The sequence below is a fragment of the Phoenix dactylifera genome, unplaced genomic scaffold (assembly GCF_009389715.1).
Source record: "Phoenix dactylifera cultivar Barhee BC4 unplaced genomic scaffold, palm_55x_up_171113_PBpolish2nd_filt_p 000214F, whole genome shotgun sequence".
NCBI lineage: Eukaryota > Viridiplantae > Streptophyta > Magnoliopsida > Arecales > Arecaceae > Phoenix > Phoenix dactylifera.
Genome location: NW_024067725.1, coordinates 67,135 through 81,876, shown reverse-complemented (window position 1 = coordinate 81,876; position 14,742 = coordinate 67,135). Strand labels below are relative to the sequence as shown.

Here is a 14,742-nt window from a genome sequence, read left to right as displayed (position 1 = left end):
TAACCCGGTGATGGGATACCCGTCCTTGAGATCGGAAATTTAAAATCACCCCAAGGCAGTGATCTTGGGTTGAAAGTTAAAGACAAAAATACCTCTTAATTTAATAGAAAAATTAATATATCAATATACCATCAATATATTATGTCAATGTAGTCCAAGAAGAATACCAACCACCATAGAATTCGGGTATGTGAGATCGGCTAGGAATGGCTGCCTTCACACATATTAGATATCAAGCGCGAATATCTCGCACACGGATCACGCCTTACCTACCAAGTCAGCAGGACTTGGATTATCACCTATCTCTGCTAGAGTATGGCCGACTGCCGGGGAGCTTTTGAAGTTTGAACATGGCCGCACACTTTTGGGCATGCGACGTGGCAGCTTCTAGCCGATCGTGCTCTGGCTTCGTGGGGTGAAATCTGATTGGAGGATTTTTTGGTGAACTGTGGACTGTGGTCGGCGTGATGCAGTGACTATATTTTTTAATAAAATTAAAAAGAGGGAAAGGAATGGAAATTTTTTTTAAAAAAATCTTTTTATCTGACGCATTATTTACCCGCCCTCGTTGCTTCCTTGTTCTTCCATCACCCATTTCATTGATGCGCCTGTGTCTCCCCAAACCCCAAGCCGTCTTCCTCCGATCGAACTCCACCGCCTCGACCCCCAACTCTAACTCCAAATGGCTTCTCCTCTTCCGCTCCATCTCGTCCCCAGACCACCTCAACCAGTTCCTCTCTCACGCTGTCATCTCCGGCCTCCTCCAAAGGTCCCATCTTTACATCTGGAATTCCCTCCTCCATTCCCTCTCTCTCGGTCCATCCCCCGACCTCTCCATCTCTCTCTTCGACCTCATTCGTAGAGAAGGAATCGTCCCTGACAACTACACCTTCACCTCCGCCCTCAAAACCATCGCCCGCCTCTCCCTCCCCAGAAGCGGGGAAGAGATCCATTCCTTGAGCCTGAAGCTCGGGTTTGAATCCGATACCTTTGTGCAGAACTCTCTCATCCATATGTACTCCGCCTGTGGCTCCGTAGGCACCGCAAGAAAGGTTCTTGATTCGGCCCCCGCTTCCGTCCTTGATGTGGTTTCTTGGAACAGCATGATATCGGGTTATCTGCAGAGCAATTTGTGCGAAGAAGCTCTAGGGGTGTTTGGTAGAATGGTGGAGAAATCTGTTAGGATGGATAGGATCACTGCGGTGAGCTCGCTGATTGCTTGTGGGAGAATTGGTGCAGTCGATCTCGGTAGGAGGATTCACGCATTGGTCGTGGTGAATGGTTTTGGTATGGATTTCTATCTGGGCTCTTCTTTGGTTAGCATGTATACAAAATGTGGGTTTGTTGAGGAGGCTCGAAAACTGTTTGACGGAATGCCTGATAGGAATGTAGTCTGCTGGACTTCGATGATTTCCGGGTATGCTCGATCAGGTCGATTTAGAGAAGCAATAGAGCTCTTTAGGGAAATGCAGATTGCTGGAGTGAGAGCTGATGATGCCACGGTTGCATCTGTTGTTTCTTCATGCGCACAATTGGGTGCATTGGATCAAGGGAGGTATATTCATGTGTATTGTGATGTTAATGGCATAGGAAATGATATTTCAGTGAAGAATGCTTTGATTGATATGTACTCAAAGTGTGGGGACATCAAGAAAGCTCTTCAGATATTCTGGGGATTGGCCAGGCGAGATGTCTTCTCATGGACAGTGATGATATCTGGGCTGGCTATAAATGGATACTCTTATGAGGCATTGGATTTGTTCTCACAAATGGAGGTAATGAATGAAGTAATGCCAAATGAAGTAACTTTTCTGGGTGTTTTATCTGCTTGTAGTCATGGAGGCTTGGTTGAAAAAGGATTCCACTACTTTGAACACATGACTAGAGCCTATAAGCTCACACCTAAAATAGAGCACTATGGGTGTATGGTGGATCTTTTGGGGCGTGCAAAGCTTGTGGTAGAGGCAGAGAAAATTATTAAAGAGATGCCTATCGAACCTGATGCGGTTATTTGGCGGTCACTGCTTTTTGCATGTAGGATTAATGGGGATGTCAAATTGGCGGAATATGCAGCTGAAAGAATTATGGAGTTAGAGCCAAAGAAATGTGGTGGGCATGTCTTACTTTCTAATGTATATGCTGTGGCATCAAGGTGGAGTGATGTGAACAGGGTGAGGAGAGTTATGTATGTCCAAAACATACAAAAGCAACCTGGATGCTCCTTCATAGAAATAAATGGTAATGTGCACGAATTCTTTGCCAAGGTTACATCACATCATGAAGCAGAAGTTATACATGGGGTCCTTCTTTGGATTTATAAACATATATTGTCAGAATCATATACCATACATTCATTAGGTTCCTTCTATAATTCAACATGGAAAGAGAATGAATTGAACTAGAGGCAAGAGGTGCACCTCTGTGATCCATAACCTATTCTGTAGTTCAATTTTTGGCTTCAAATTATTGATTGTCAAGCTATAGAATGTTTTGTATTGTCTCAGATGGATAGATTTTTGAGTCATTTGAAAGTTAATTACATGTAGAAGCTTCCATAGTCTGTTTTTATGTAAGTTTGCAATATTCAGAATATTTTAAACTTAAGTACAAGTTCCTACTAAATTCTGTTGCTTCAAGTTTTCTGATTTAGCATGCATCCGAGGCCAAGTTCTTAGCTAGACATCTATATGATGCTATTGTAGGCTGATACAGGTTAGTTGGTTATAAGGGCTTTATGAGAAAAGGTGATATTTCTGATTTTATTAACGGTTTAGTGGCCTGTAAATGGTTGAAACAGCTGAAAAACATGGAACAAGTAATCCTATGTAAATAGTAGTTTGCTTATATTGGCAAACTCACCAATATCTCCACATCTGATAATGCCTATAATTTTTCCCATAGAAATGTAAGTTTCTTATAGCTTCTTAGCAGTCCTGTGGGAAATCAAACAATGATACAGCCTGCTAAGATGAAACCTGGAAAAGAAGATCCGAAATGTTCTATTTTCATTGTAATATTCAAGTACACTTTGCTGATTATTGTTTAGGATTTTGTCTGGCATTTCAAATAGAAAAATACCCCCCCCCCCCCCCCCCCCCCCCTCTTTGTGTCTGTCTCTCTCTTTCTCACACACAAATTGCCATAAGGAACCATCCTTTGCCTGGTGATTCTGGACAATCAATCATGGCTTCGAGGCCTTTATGGGGCCCTCTTTCCCTCCTATCTCTTGATTCCATTGCTGCAAATTTTTTATTTTAATTTTTATATTTTTAGAGTTATTGGAGATTGATCATGAGTTGGGAACAAGTGACCCCGGAGGCTGACCTAGGCAATTGTACCAAAGGTGAAACCTATGGTACCAGCAACCATCAACTTTGTCGACCATCTCCATGGCACTGAGTTCAGATTTAGATGTCAAAAATGTTACTTTCTGGGATAATACGGTGTTCAAGATTCTTTTCAATTTTTCTCAAAATCAGGTACCATTTATATCCAAGTAGAATAACCCTAATTGTAGAACTTTTACTTTCTGAAGGTATAATTGCTTGTTTCTATATATAATAAGCTAACAGCTCTGAGAAAACACAAATCAGAAAGAGATTCCCTGGTTTTCTGGTTTGATTATTATTCTTATTTAGTAATCTCTTGTACTTTTCAGAATAAACAATAAATCTTTAGTCATTTAATGGCTGTTAATTATTATGAATTAAGGCAAGCAACATGCAAAGTTGTTATGAATTCTAACAAGAAAGGAGGTGTTTTTCAATTTAAATATTATGGTATAGAGAATTTTAATTATATTTTTGTAATAAAATTGCAGAATTTCTTTGGCTACTTGGAAAAATTTTAAAGATCTGAAAGAATATTTAACTTGGCAAGGGATCAAATTGCTATTTACAGGCATTCTAATTCTACATATGCATGTTGGCAAACTACACATCTATAGTATTTCTTCACACCTTATATCAAGTACGATCGTCATCTTTTTTAGTTTATATAAAGTCAATATTTATGAGGGCAAGCCTTGATGCAATGGTAAGGTTGCTCTATTGTGACCTAGTATATGGATTCGAAATATGAAAATAGCCTCTTTGATGTGAGAGTTAAGGCTTTGTATATATGATCTTCCTTAAACCTCATAATGGTTGGAGCTTCGTGCATTATGATACCCTTTTTATGAAGTTAATATTTTAGGTGGCCAACCATAGCCTTAAGCATGAATTGCATATATTTGGACATGAGTGAAAACCTATGGTTATGTAGGTCTTTTTAAAGTTTTATGTTGCCATATGGATTATAAATGGCTCACCCAAAGGTATTCTGGTCAAAACCACACTAACTCTTAATTAATACAAGCGTATGCAGAAAGTAGTTATGTTCTTTTATATTACAAGTCCATGGTCTTGAAACTTGGTGTTGGAATTGTCAACTGCACCATGCATATACATTTATGATCAAGGATGATTACCAGACCCGTCGTGGACGACTTTGGCCATTTCAGGCTTGCATGGACAGTGTCTAAGGACAAGGTTGGCTACCTTATTTATATATCGAAACTTTTAATGGTCGTACCATCCACATATGGTCTCTATTTGGAGTTTTTTTATAAAATTGGGTAATTTTTCAAGAACATGTTGCAACTAGTTGATAGGCCTGTGGGGCTCTAGATAACCATGTTAAAAAATTTTAGGCCTCCAAAATGCATGTCCAAACAGTATATATTGCATCGTGAGATTTACATTAACAAATTTGGTTCGGCATGTAATGGTATGTTTTATAAGGTTTCTAGTACAAATATATTTGTATGGTTACTATATGTATCAGATATTGAAAACATAATTATGAGAATAAGATACTTTAAATTTGAGAGAAATACACTATGTAAGTAGAAATTGATTTGACAAGAGTAATATATAAATTAGACGGACAAGATATGATTTGGACTAACCTCATCGTGGAATAGCCTCTACGAGCTTATACATAGAATAGCCTCCATGGCCATAGCATCTATGGGCTTACGCATGAGATAGCCTTCACGAGCTTATGCGTAGAATAGCATCTATTGGCTTATGCATGGGATAACCTCTCAGACATTATGCATGGAATAGCATTCATGGGCTTACGTATGGGATACCCTCTACAAACTTATGGGTACGATAGCTTCCACAGGCTTATGCGTGGGATAGTTTCTACGAGCTTATGTGTAAGATAACCTCCATGGGCTTACGTGTGGGCTTTTGTCAGTCTTGAATTGGGTCATGATATTGGTTAGTCCAAAGTTGGAAGATAATTAATAAGAAACATGAAAATCGAGTTTATAAGAAATAGATGATATGACATAAGAAACTGTTGTTGAACAGTTGGTTACATTTGATATACACATATATGTGCATGTGTGTGTTCCTTTGATGAGATGATAATAAGAATTTATGTGTATGTTATTTATATGAGCTTTTCAAGTATTTATATAATGTTCATTTTATCTGGCATTACTAATTAATTATTTTCTTATTACTTATGGTGTAGCAGTCTGGGATTCTTATTGGGCTGTAAAGCTCACAACCCCCTGTTCCTTTCTCTTTTAAGAGTTGCAACTTGTAAGTAGCTTTATACTTGGCTATAGCTGCATCGCTATGGTTGAGATCACATGAAAAAGGGATGAATAGATAAAGCATTATTGTTTCTGGTGGGATAAATGAATTTAATTATGTACAAATTTTGTTATTTGTTATGTAATGAGATCATTTTGGTTCACAGATATTGAAGTTGTGATAAATTTTCAGGTCTAGCGTCTTCTCTAGGGCTCTGCTCTACAGCATGTGCAGTCGTGTTACGTGTTCAGACCCGGGTGTTAGGTTCGGGGCATGACAAATGTCAACATTAAAAATGTAAAACCCAAGCTATGGTAGGGAAATAAGCTGTAAATCTACGAAATCTAAAGAAGAGTAGGATTCCTAGCACCAAATAATCTCTTGGTATATACCATTTTAAATATATTATATGCAAACAAGAATGGCCATCCAACACTATGAAATCCCATGAGCTAGGAAAATCGCAATGTACCACATTTGTGTCACATAAATCTGGCACAAAATGCCTTCTCTTAAAAGAGAATCATGAACATGATAGCCCATTTTAGCCTAACGAGGATATTTGAAGGTGATACTCCCAATAACTTTGGGCAAAATGATCTTAGGTATATTTTATTCTCCTCGAAAGGAAAGCCCGAAACTATCTTTGATGCAATCTCAAGTGTATAGTCATGCATGCAGGGAGCCACAACCCAAATAATTACGAATAGAATTCAAAAACCGAATTAGCCAAGATAATGTTGCCCACCAAAGAGAGGTTGCAACATTTCCACCTAGCTAATTTGTCACTAGTTCTATCCAAGATCATGTCACCTGCTTACTGAAAAGAGTTGTCCATATAGTAAGAGGATAGGTCATGCCACATGAGATTAAGGTTTCAAAATTAGGCATTTGAGTCCAGGGTGCCTCCAAGTAGACAGACTGCAGCTAGACTTATTAATGTATTAATTTGTGAAAGCAGTGTATTATGGCTATTGCATCGCTAATGGTATTGCAACCATCAATCAAAGCGCTAGTACGAATGACAACATCATAAGCAATGATCACAATTTATCATTATATTTCCAAGATTAATAACAATATTAATCAAACCCATATCGGTCTTATCATTAATAGTTTCTTTTTTATTCAAAGAAAGAAAGGCTTAGGGACGGGAAATAAACAAATAGATAGAAAAGTGATCACCTCGCAGAATTCCTTCGTCAACATTAGTCAACCAAGAAGTATTATTATTAAAGCACAATGAACAATTGTGATAGAACCCCTAATTCACTTAATCCACTCCATGGAAAACTTGTTCCATGCATGACCCGGAAAAAATGGCTTCCCAACTAAATCAATCATAAGCCTTTCCATATCATGCTTAAGGATGACAGGGCGACAGCCTTATTTTGCATAAGATGTAGCACCTTTTGAACTACCAGAGTATTCTTTCTAATATCATGCTTTGCAGAAAAAGCACTCCGCTTCTTACCAGTAAGATTAGGTGAAAAAAGGTTTAAGATAATTGACTAATAAGTTATTAGGAAGTGGATAGCAAACATTATAAAGTGAAATAGGTATGTTATTGGAGAAATGTAAGGGTGCTCTTTGTTAGGGTTCAAAAATTTAAGCATCGTGTCATCACCTAGGGAGAACATTGTGAACATAAAAATGAAAGATAGCTAGGAAGAGGTTGGGCTAATAACATCCTAATAGTTTTTATAAATTAAACATAAAATTCACCCCTCCAAAGTGCCTGCAAATTAGGCATAGTCCCTAATATATCCTTGACATTTTGAGTTTAATTTCAAAAGGATAGCAAGGGCCTCATTGGGAATTTGGGATGCAGTCGGCTAGTGCACAGTCCAATAAAATGCTAAGTATATATCTACATAGGATAGTTCGATATTCATCATATTCATTTAAGCATTTACAGGTTGCACTTCTCTTGTTTTATGTCCTGTTTGAATTGAGGGAAAAGGAGAGAGGCATGTAGAAAAATTTAGCCTCTCTAATTTGGTTAGGAAAATAAGGAATGATATGAAAAGAAAACAAAATAGAAACAAGGATTGACATAGACTGGGGCTGGGCCAGTTATCGGTCAGCATTGGGCCTGTCTTGACAAGAATCCAGTTGGGCTTGGACTTCACACATTCTGCACCAGGCCGGATTGGGCTCAGCCCAGGATTTAGGAAACATTTTCACTTCAGGCCAACTCAAAGCATGAAATATTTTCCAGCCTAGAATGCTTAGAAACTCCACCCGGTCTAGCCTTTTCTAGCTCTACGCCTAATACATAATTCTTATCCCTCTGAAGGTGAAGAGATTAGAAGAGGAGAAATAAATACTCAAATATTTTTTAATTCCTCTTTTGTCCCAAAACTAAATGCTGCAAATAGGTTCCTTCTCTACCTTGTATCCAGGAGGGGTAAAGTCTCATCTTTATCTATTCTGTCCTGCCCTCTTTTCCTCCTCTCCGTCGTATCCAAATAAAATGTTGGATAACGATAATAGGACTAGTGATTTTTAGGATGAGTTACTCGCTTTTTCTCTGCTTTTTGATTGTCAAATAAATATGAGATTTTAATTTATCTTTTTCTTAATTTTTGATTACTACGAGAAAACTAGTATTTGTCTTGTCTTTGGAAAGCCTAATGATAATTTTTATGTTGTGTAGCTTTTATTCTCCTTTATAATCAATTTATCTAGCCAGAAATTTGGCATTCCTCCGGTCAAAATTGGACTCAAGTTTGGGCAATGAGAACTTGTGGAGATGTGGAGTAGGCTTAATAATATTTATATTTAGGAGTAGAATATTCTGAACACAAGCTCAATTTCAGGAAGCATGAAGTGGTTCAAACTGAAAACGATTAGGGAACAGAAAGTGTGAAATGCTTTTAGTTATCCATATTAGTTTTTAAAAACAAAACTCAGCAATGCAATGAGCGATGCCTAAGACAGCTTTAGAGGAGGAGAATAGAATAAAAGGATACAGGAAAATTGAACAAAAAAAGCCATAAAAGAAAAGGTTTAAGAGAATGACTAGAATGTGAAACAGGTAAAGGAAAATGGAAGTGAAAAAAATGATAAGAATCCTTTTAAAAAGGATAAAATTCATAATGGCAGGAATGAAAACGATCCAGGAACAGGAATTAAATTGTGAAACACTTTTAGTTACCCACACAAGTATTTAAAATCGAAAAATCCAAAATGTGATGAGAGATGCCTAAGGAGGAGGGAAACCGAATAGGAAAATAGAGAAAAATGGGAACAAAAATGGATAAAAGAAAAGGCTTGAACATTTAATGGAAAATGGAAGTAACAAAAATGATAAACTTCCATGACTTAGAAAATAAAAACACGTGGACGGCAGGATTCGAACCTGCGCGGGCGAAGCCCACATGATTTCTAGTCATGCCCGATAACCACTCCGGCACGTCCACTAAGGTATTCAGTAGTCGGAAAATATTCCTTAGAATGAATAAAAGCTAAATATTTCCTAGCCAAATAAAAAGAAAAGAATCTGTAATAACTCCTCAATCTTGCAACTCTTTTATCTCAAGTAACATGCACCTTCCCTTGGCACAAGTGTTCTCTCATAGGGATCGAATGGGGATCATGATAAAGCTGACAGTGGGAATTAAACACAAACAAGTTTATTTTAAGGTGCAAAAGGGGATATATTTAATCAATAATCATCTATTTTCTTTTACCTTGTAATGTAAATGTCCTTTTTCTTGAAATAATATTTAGCAAGGCTAGGTCTATAGTGGCAATCGATATCTTGAAAATACAAGTCTTAGTATTCACATTATATAAACTTAGCAATTCAATAGGAAAGAAAGATGTTTATGGATGTGTTGAAAGCATGTACACCCCTTCTGAAGAGGCAATCAGCTGGCTGATTAGCTTCTCCCCATATATGGATGATCTTTGTAATAGAGAATCAGGAAAGTATTTCGACTGCACCATTGAAGAATATGGAAATGTACGCAATTTTATATGCAAGCTAATGAATAACAATTGTCTCCTTCAATCAAGAGGCTTTTATTAGTGAAATTATAGGAAACCATGGTCTAAAGGCCCTTATAGAACACTTGAGAAATTGGCATCTGCAGCTAAAGATCAAGTGGATGCTCATGGTACGACTCTATCCACAAGGACTCCTAAAAATATCTTTATATGATTGCATTATTTTGTAATCCTTCCCACAACACACAATTAACACATGTTAGTTCATATATAATTATCCTTTTATGGTGAAAAATTCGAAGTACTGAGATCAAATATATTACGCCCCGAACTCGAAGCACAACAGATGCCACACACCTGTATGACGGACCATACAAGCATGCGAGGCTATAGATCATATCAAAGCAATAATAAATTTTAAAAATTTATTTAATCAATAAACTTAATCAAATAGTTCTCACAATAGTTTAAAAGTACCATAAGCCAATATATACTAACTATTAACATAAATCAAATTAAATACTCTAACTAACCTGACTAAAATGCTATCAACTGAAGCTATCTTCTAAAGATCTAATGCACTTTCCAGTCCCGTGCAATCATGTATCCAAATTTGAAAAATAGAGAAAGTAGCAAAAACCGCTATTATTAACCATCGGTGGTAATGGTGTCCAAATACCACTTTTCTAATTGCTGGTGGTATGATGTCGAAACCAGTTTCTCACAAATTACAAGTCAACAAAGCCAACGAATAATCTCTATTGGTGGGACCAGAGCAGAGCTATGATGAGAATACATACAAACAAAATAAATTGTTCATAATTTGCTTAATCACATTTTTCAGATTCATATCATATAACATAATTTTTATTACACTTCCATCAATGAATCCATTATATCCAATACTATTTCTATTATTTATATACAAAGCATACTAATTCTGTAATATCACTAAGATGCTTTGTGATGTAGCATCAAGATCAGCATTCTAGGCCTAGGTTGAAAGGAACACCAATAAGTGGAAGCCATTCATTTTCATCAATGAACGCTCCAACTGTATATGTCTTTGCCTCTTCCATATCGCCAATCACTTTGTATCCAGGCCATTTGACACGGTTTGTTGTAGCTAAGGCTGCAAATAGGTCGGGTCGATCCATGACCCGACCCGACCCGCGTAGATCCGATCCGATCCGAATTTTAGGACCCGCGGATCTGGGTCGGGTCCAAAAATTGGACTCGAATCATTTTTTGGGTTGAGTCTAGATTTACCGAACGGATCCGACCCGATCCGAATGGACCCGAAGAGAGAGAGAAAGAGAGAGGGAGAGAGAGAGAGAAAAAAGGAAAAGCTCGGATTCTCTCTCGATCTATTACACTGTTGAAACCTCTGGTGTCTCCGTAGCTGGGTTTTTTTTTCCTTCTGTTTTTTGGTTTTTATTTCTTTTAACTTTTGAAGGGAGAAAGTGAGGGAACGCTGAACTGAATATGGGTCATGTGCCAGTTTCTGCAATGGAATTGGATTTTGGAAGAAGGTTTGAGATTTTCTTTTCCCTCCTGAGAGGGGAGCTGGGAGACACCAAGTTCCGTCCAATCAGCCATATAGATAAAAAAATAGTGTGATATGAAATTTGGCTTATAGACGGACTGACTTAGTTCATCACGGGTCATCCGTTCTGACTGGAGGTCAATTACAAGTCTTTCAAGTCATGGGTCACCCAACACCTCATAGTTATGATATGGCCAAATTATATTTGCCTAATTTTTTTTTCCAAAAGCACAAAAAATAGATCCGATTTGAATCCGAACTCGATCCAACTCGGACCCGGATCCGTTCCGAACCCGACTCGGACCCGATCCGACCCAATCTGATCTTCAATTGAGTCGGATCTGGATCCAAAATTAGAATCCGAACAAAAAATCGGATCGGATCAAAGTCATTCAGAATCCGATCCGACCCATTTGCACCCGCAGATGCGGCTCCAGGACCAGTGTTGTCGTACTCACTATATTCAGCTGTATTTTGGAGTATGTTTTCCAAGGACTTCCAAGGTATCCTTTCTTTGCTCCCATTTTAAAATCACTTGCATCAGATATGTTGCAGCAATGAAGTATGATTCCTGTGTTCTCTGTCTCTTGTTCTCTTCCTTGAGCTGTTGTCACATTTTCTCCCCTGGGTTTCCGAAATCTAATATTGCATTTTTGTAAAACCATTCGTGCATCACCGAAGATGAAATCAACTGATCCATATATATTGCACTCTCTGAAGAATTGTCTTCCACCATTCACATAGAGGGTATCTTGGTAGCCCAAAAATTCACAATGATGGAATACTGAATTATCCCAATCACTTCTTAATGCAACTGCTTGTTCTTTCTCTGCACCTGATGTATTCTCGAAAGTAATGCATCTACCAATGAAGTTATCTGCCAGGATAACTAAAAGAAAAGAAAATAGAAAATTAATAAAATGGTTCGTTAAGAAAGCTAAAGTGCATATGTTTACACATATTTGAGAACAAATTAAAACAAAATCTATCAATGGTTATGTGCAAATATCATAGCACTAATCCATGATCAAAAAATTGCAAGATGTTTTTCGAACTTGCTCACTGCACCAGAGTCTTGAATAGAGGTACCTCCACCGTTGCTTAAATTGCTGCGAATGATAGTCATACCGATCCCATCTCCCACTAGAGTAATGTTTGGCTTCGAAATCACGACGTTTTCATCGTAAACCCCAGCTTTTACATATATGACATGTCTCCCTTGAACATTGTCAGGAATGCTACTGACAGCTTCAGTGAGAGACATGTAGTTGCCATCTCCTTTTTTAGAAACAATCGCATTAGGTGTCACCTGGGTCCCGGAGCAATCTATGTATAAAAATAATACGTAAAAACTTGAATCAGTACTTATTTGTTCTCACTCAGAATGCTGTTAAAGTTCATCATATAGAGTATGTCATGAACCTTGTTTTTGAATAAGAATAAGCATTAAATGGTGAAAGATCTAGTGGAGTATATGTCAAATAACTTCATTATTCAATTAAAAAAATAATTTTTTTATTTTCAAGAAACAAGAAATGCAAAATATAGTCCAAACTACCAGAAGTGCATGAAATTCTGTCTCAACTGACGGCTAATGCACCTACTTGTAATATAATTAAGCAAAAAGTAATTATTTTAGAGAGACAAGGATTGAAGAAATACCTGAGTAGTAAAAAGGATTTCAAGTTCAGTATCTACTTTATTCTTGTCTCAAATTTAAACTATTTTGAAGGAACAAAAGAATTATGTAGTAGTACAAAGCATTAAGAAAGTATATGTTAAATGACTTTATTGTTCAAAAATGAAAAATAAAAAAGCTTATCAAGGAAGCACATATGTTATTGCCAAATTTAAATAAAAATAACAGCATAAAACCTAGTCTATTTCACCTAGTACAATGCCAAACTTGTAATACAATCACAAGCAAAATAATTATTTTGAGAGAGATGAGGAGAAATATTTTGTTTGGAACGTGACGTAGACGAAGAAACACTACGTGGACTATTTAACAAATTCTAATGCCTTACATTGAGTGAGATGTGCCTGGATACGATAGAACAATGCATAGGTGAACTGCATATTTATAGCAAAACCTTCTGGTTGTTTCAGCCTTTGGATTTACATGATATTTTGGCGTTCCAATCTTATCAACTACGTGCATGCATGGATTAAGCCGACACCAATTCCTAACTGATGTGGATTTCTGTAAAACATGAGTTTGGATTAAATTCCAAGGATCAAATGGTTTCACGATATGACACAAGTTTCCAAAATTGATTCCATGCCATCCAGTTCAGATGGACATGCCATCTAGGTGGGAGGATAGATAAGGGTGATGATCCACAACCCATGTTGCCAGCCAAAACAATGGCATACATATCTATGTGTTTCTTGATTTAATATTAATGATGTTTATCATAATCCTTTTATTAGTTTGTTAATGCTACTTTCCAAAACCCGACACACCTCTAAAAAAGGAAAGAATTCGACCAACCATTGCTTTCCTCCTGTTTTAGCTCTTGCTTTAACTGGTTCGTTATCAATAGTAGGATGCTGACAGCGTAAAACTTGAGAAAAAGAAATTGGACAGCTCCACAATTTGGCCTCCTCTGTGGTAATGATGAAGAAGCGCTAAATTACATCTTTCTCAATTGCTATTACACTGAATTGGTTTGGATGCTGGTTTCCAAGAATTCTCAGTTAACCCCCTTACCAACAACAGTCAAATTTTTGGCTTGCATGGAGATTCTAGAGCAAAGATAAGAGGAAGCGATTGGCATAGGATTGTCCATGGTTAGTAATTTGTTGGACTCTTTAGCTAGAGCAAAATAATAAAAGGTAGGCCCAGTAATCGACCGGGAGCCGCGGCAACCGAATTCACACCACCACTGTCTTGACGGCGTTCTGTCCTGTCACAAAATTAGGGACCCGGGGTTCCATGGCCAGTAGTTCCCTGTCGGCCGATGAGTTGAAACAGAGCACCAGGTGGTCGTTGTCGAGAGACACCGCCACCACCTCGGCCTCTGTTTTAGCTTGGGCGGCGACATCGTTCGCCACCTACTCCGCCGGCACATGGCAGCCCAGACTCCAGACGACTACCGCGCGGTCCGCCCATTCCTGGCGCGATGCTTCAATCGGCTCTTTCAGCAAGTCCAGGACTACCGAGAAGAGGCAATGAAGCTTTTCGATCTCCGCCTCAGATGCTGACTGTGGAACCCAGCCACCAAGCTTTAGATGGCCATTCGACGCCTCTCTCCGAGCCGGTGGAGCCCGACTCCCCTCCGCAATGGCCTCGCCAGCACGCTTCACATTATCCACTTGCTCTACCATGGTCGAAGAGGACGACACGCTGAGCAATCACTGGCGAGAACTAGTTGTTAGTGTTGGAATAATCAACTCAAAGAACTCAAATAAAACTTAAATAATTTAATATCACTGAAACAACTGATTCCAATGCGTACCTCTTTGATGTCGTTTTCTTTAGATCCAAAATAAAATAGATAATACCTATAGATCAGTCCGAGGCGTGTAGTCACTGTCTTTGAAAGAGATTCGCCTCCTTATATGCACCGGATTCTGGCGATCCCTTCCCAAGATACAACGGACCGTTGATTTTGTAGACGTGCACAATACTACAAAATCTCTTGAACT

General features: G+C 38.1%; 2 protein-coding genes and 1 non-coding gene across 3 annotated transcripts; 1 reads left to right on the top strand and 2 right to left on the bottom strand.

The window, feature by feature from the left end:
* The first annotated feature begins 286 nt into the window (after positions 1-286).
* LOC103721420 (pentatricopeptide repeat-containing protein At1g31430-like) lies at positions 287-2,636 on the top strand. The gene has a single exon (XM_008811619.4). It carries the CDS (start codon positions 513-515, stop codon positions 2,400-2,402), a length of 1,890 nt encoding a protein of 629 aa, XP_008809841.2. The 5' UTR covers positions 287-512; the 3' UTR covers positions 2,403-2,636.
* A 6,298-nt stretch (positions 2,637-8,934) lies between these two features.
* On the bottom strand, positions 8,935-9,016 carry TRNAS-AGA. Its single transcript has one exon. It is a non-coding gene; the product is annotated as a tRNA-Ser (tRNA).
* Positions 9,017-11,483: 2,467 nt separating this feature from the next.
* Positions 11,484-14,421, bottom strand: LOC120105168 (probable pectinesterase/pectinesterase inhibitor 17). Its single transcript, XM_039117400.1, has 3 exons — positions 14,178-14,421; positions 12,220-12,417; positions 11,484-11,980 (listed from the first exon to the last, which is right to left on the bottom strand). The coding sequence occupies exons 1-3, from the start codon at positions 14,419-14,421 to the stop codon at positions 11,484-11,486; spliced, it is 939 nt and encodes a 312-aa protein (XP_038973328.1).
* Positions 14,422-14,742: the final 321 nt, after the last annotated feature.

Coding starts and splice junctions, on each gene's coding strand:
- LOC103721420 (XM_008811619.4), top strand. CDS start 513: ATGGAAATTTTTTTTAAAAAAATCTTTTTATCTGACGCATTATTTACC.
- LOC120105168 (XM_039117400.1), bottom strand. CDS start 14,421: ATGGTAGAGCAAGTGGATAATGTGAAGCGTGCTGGCGAGGCCATTGCG. Junction 12,418..14,177: donor CCGCGCGGTAGTCGTCTGGA/GTCTGGGCTGCC, acceptor TTTTATACATAG/ATTGCTCCGGGACCCAGGTG. Junction 11,981..12,219: donor TCTAGTGGGAGATGGGATCG/GTATGACTATCA, acceptor CTTTTCTTTTAG/TTATCCTGGCAGATAACTTC.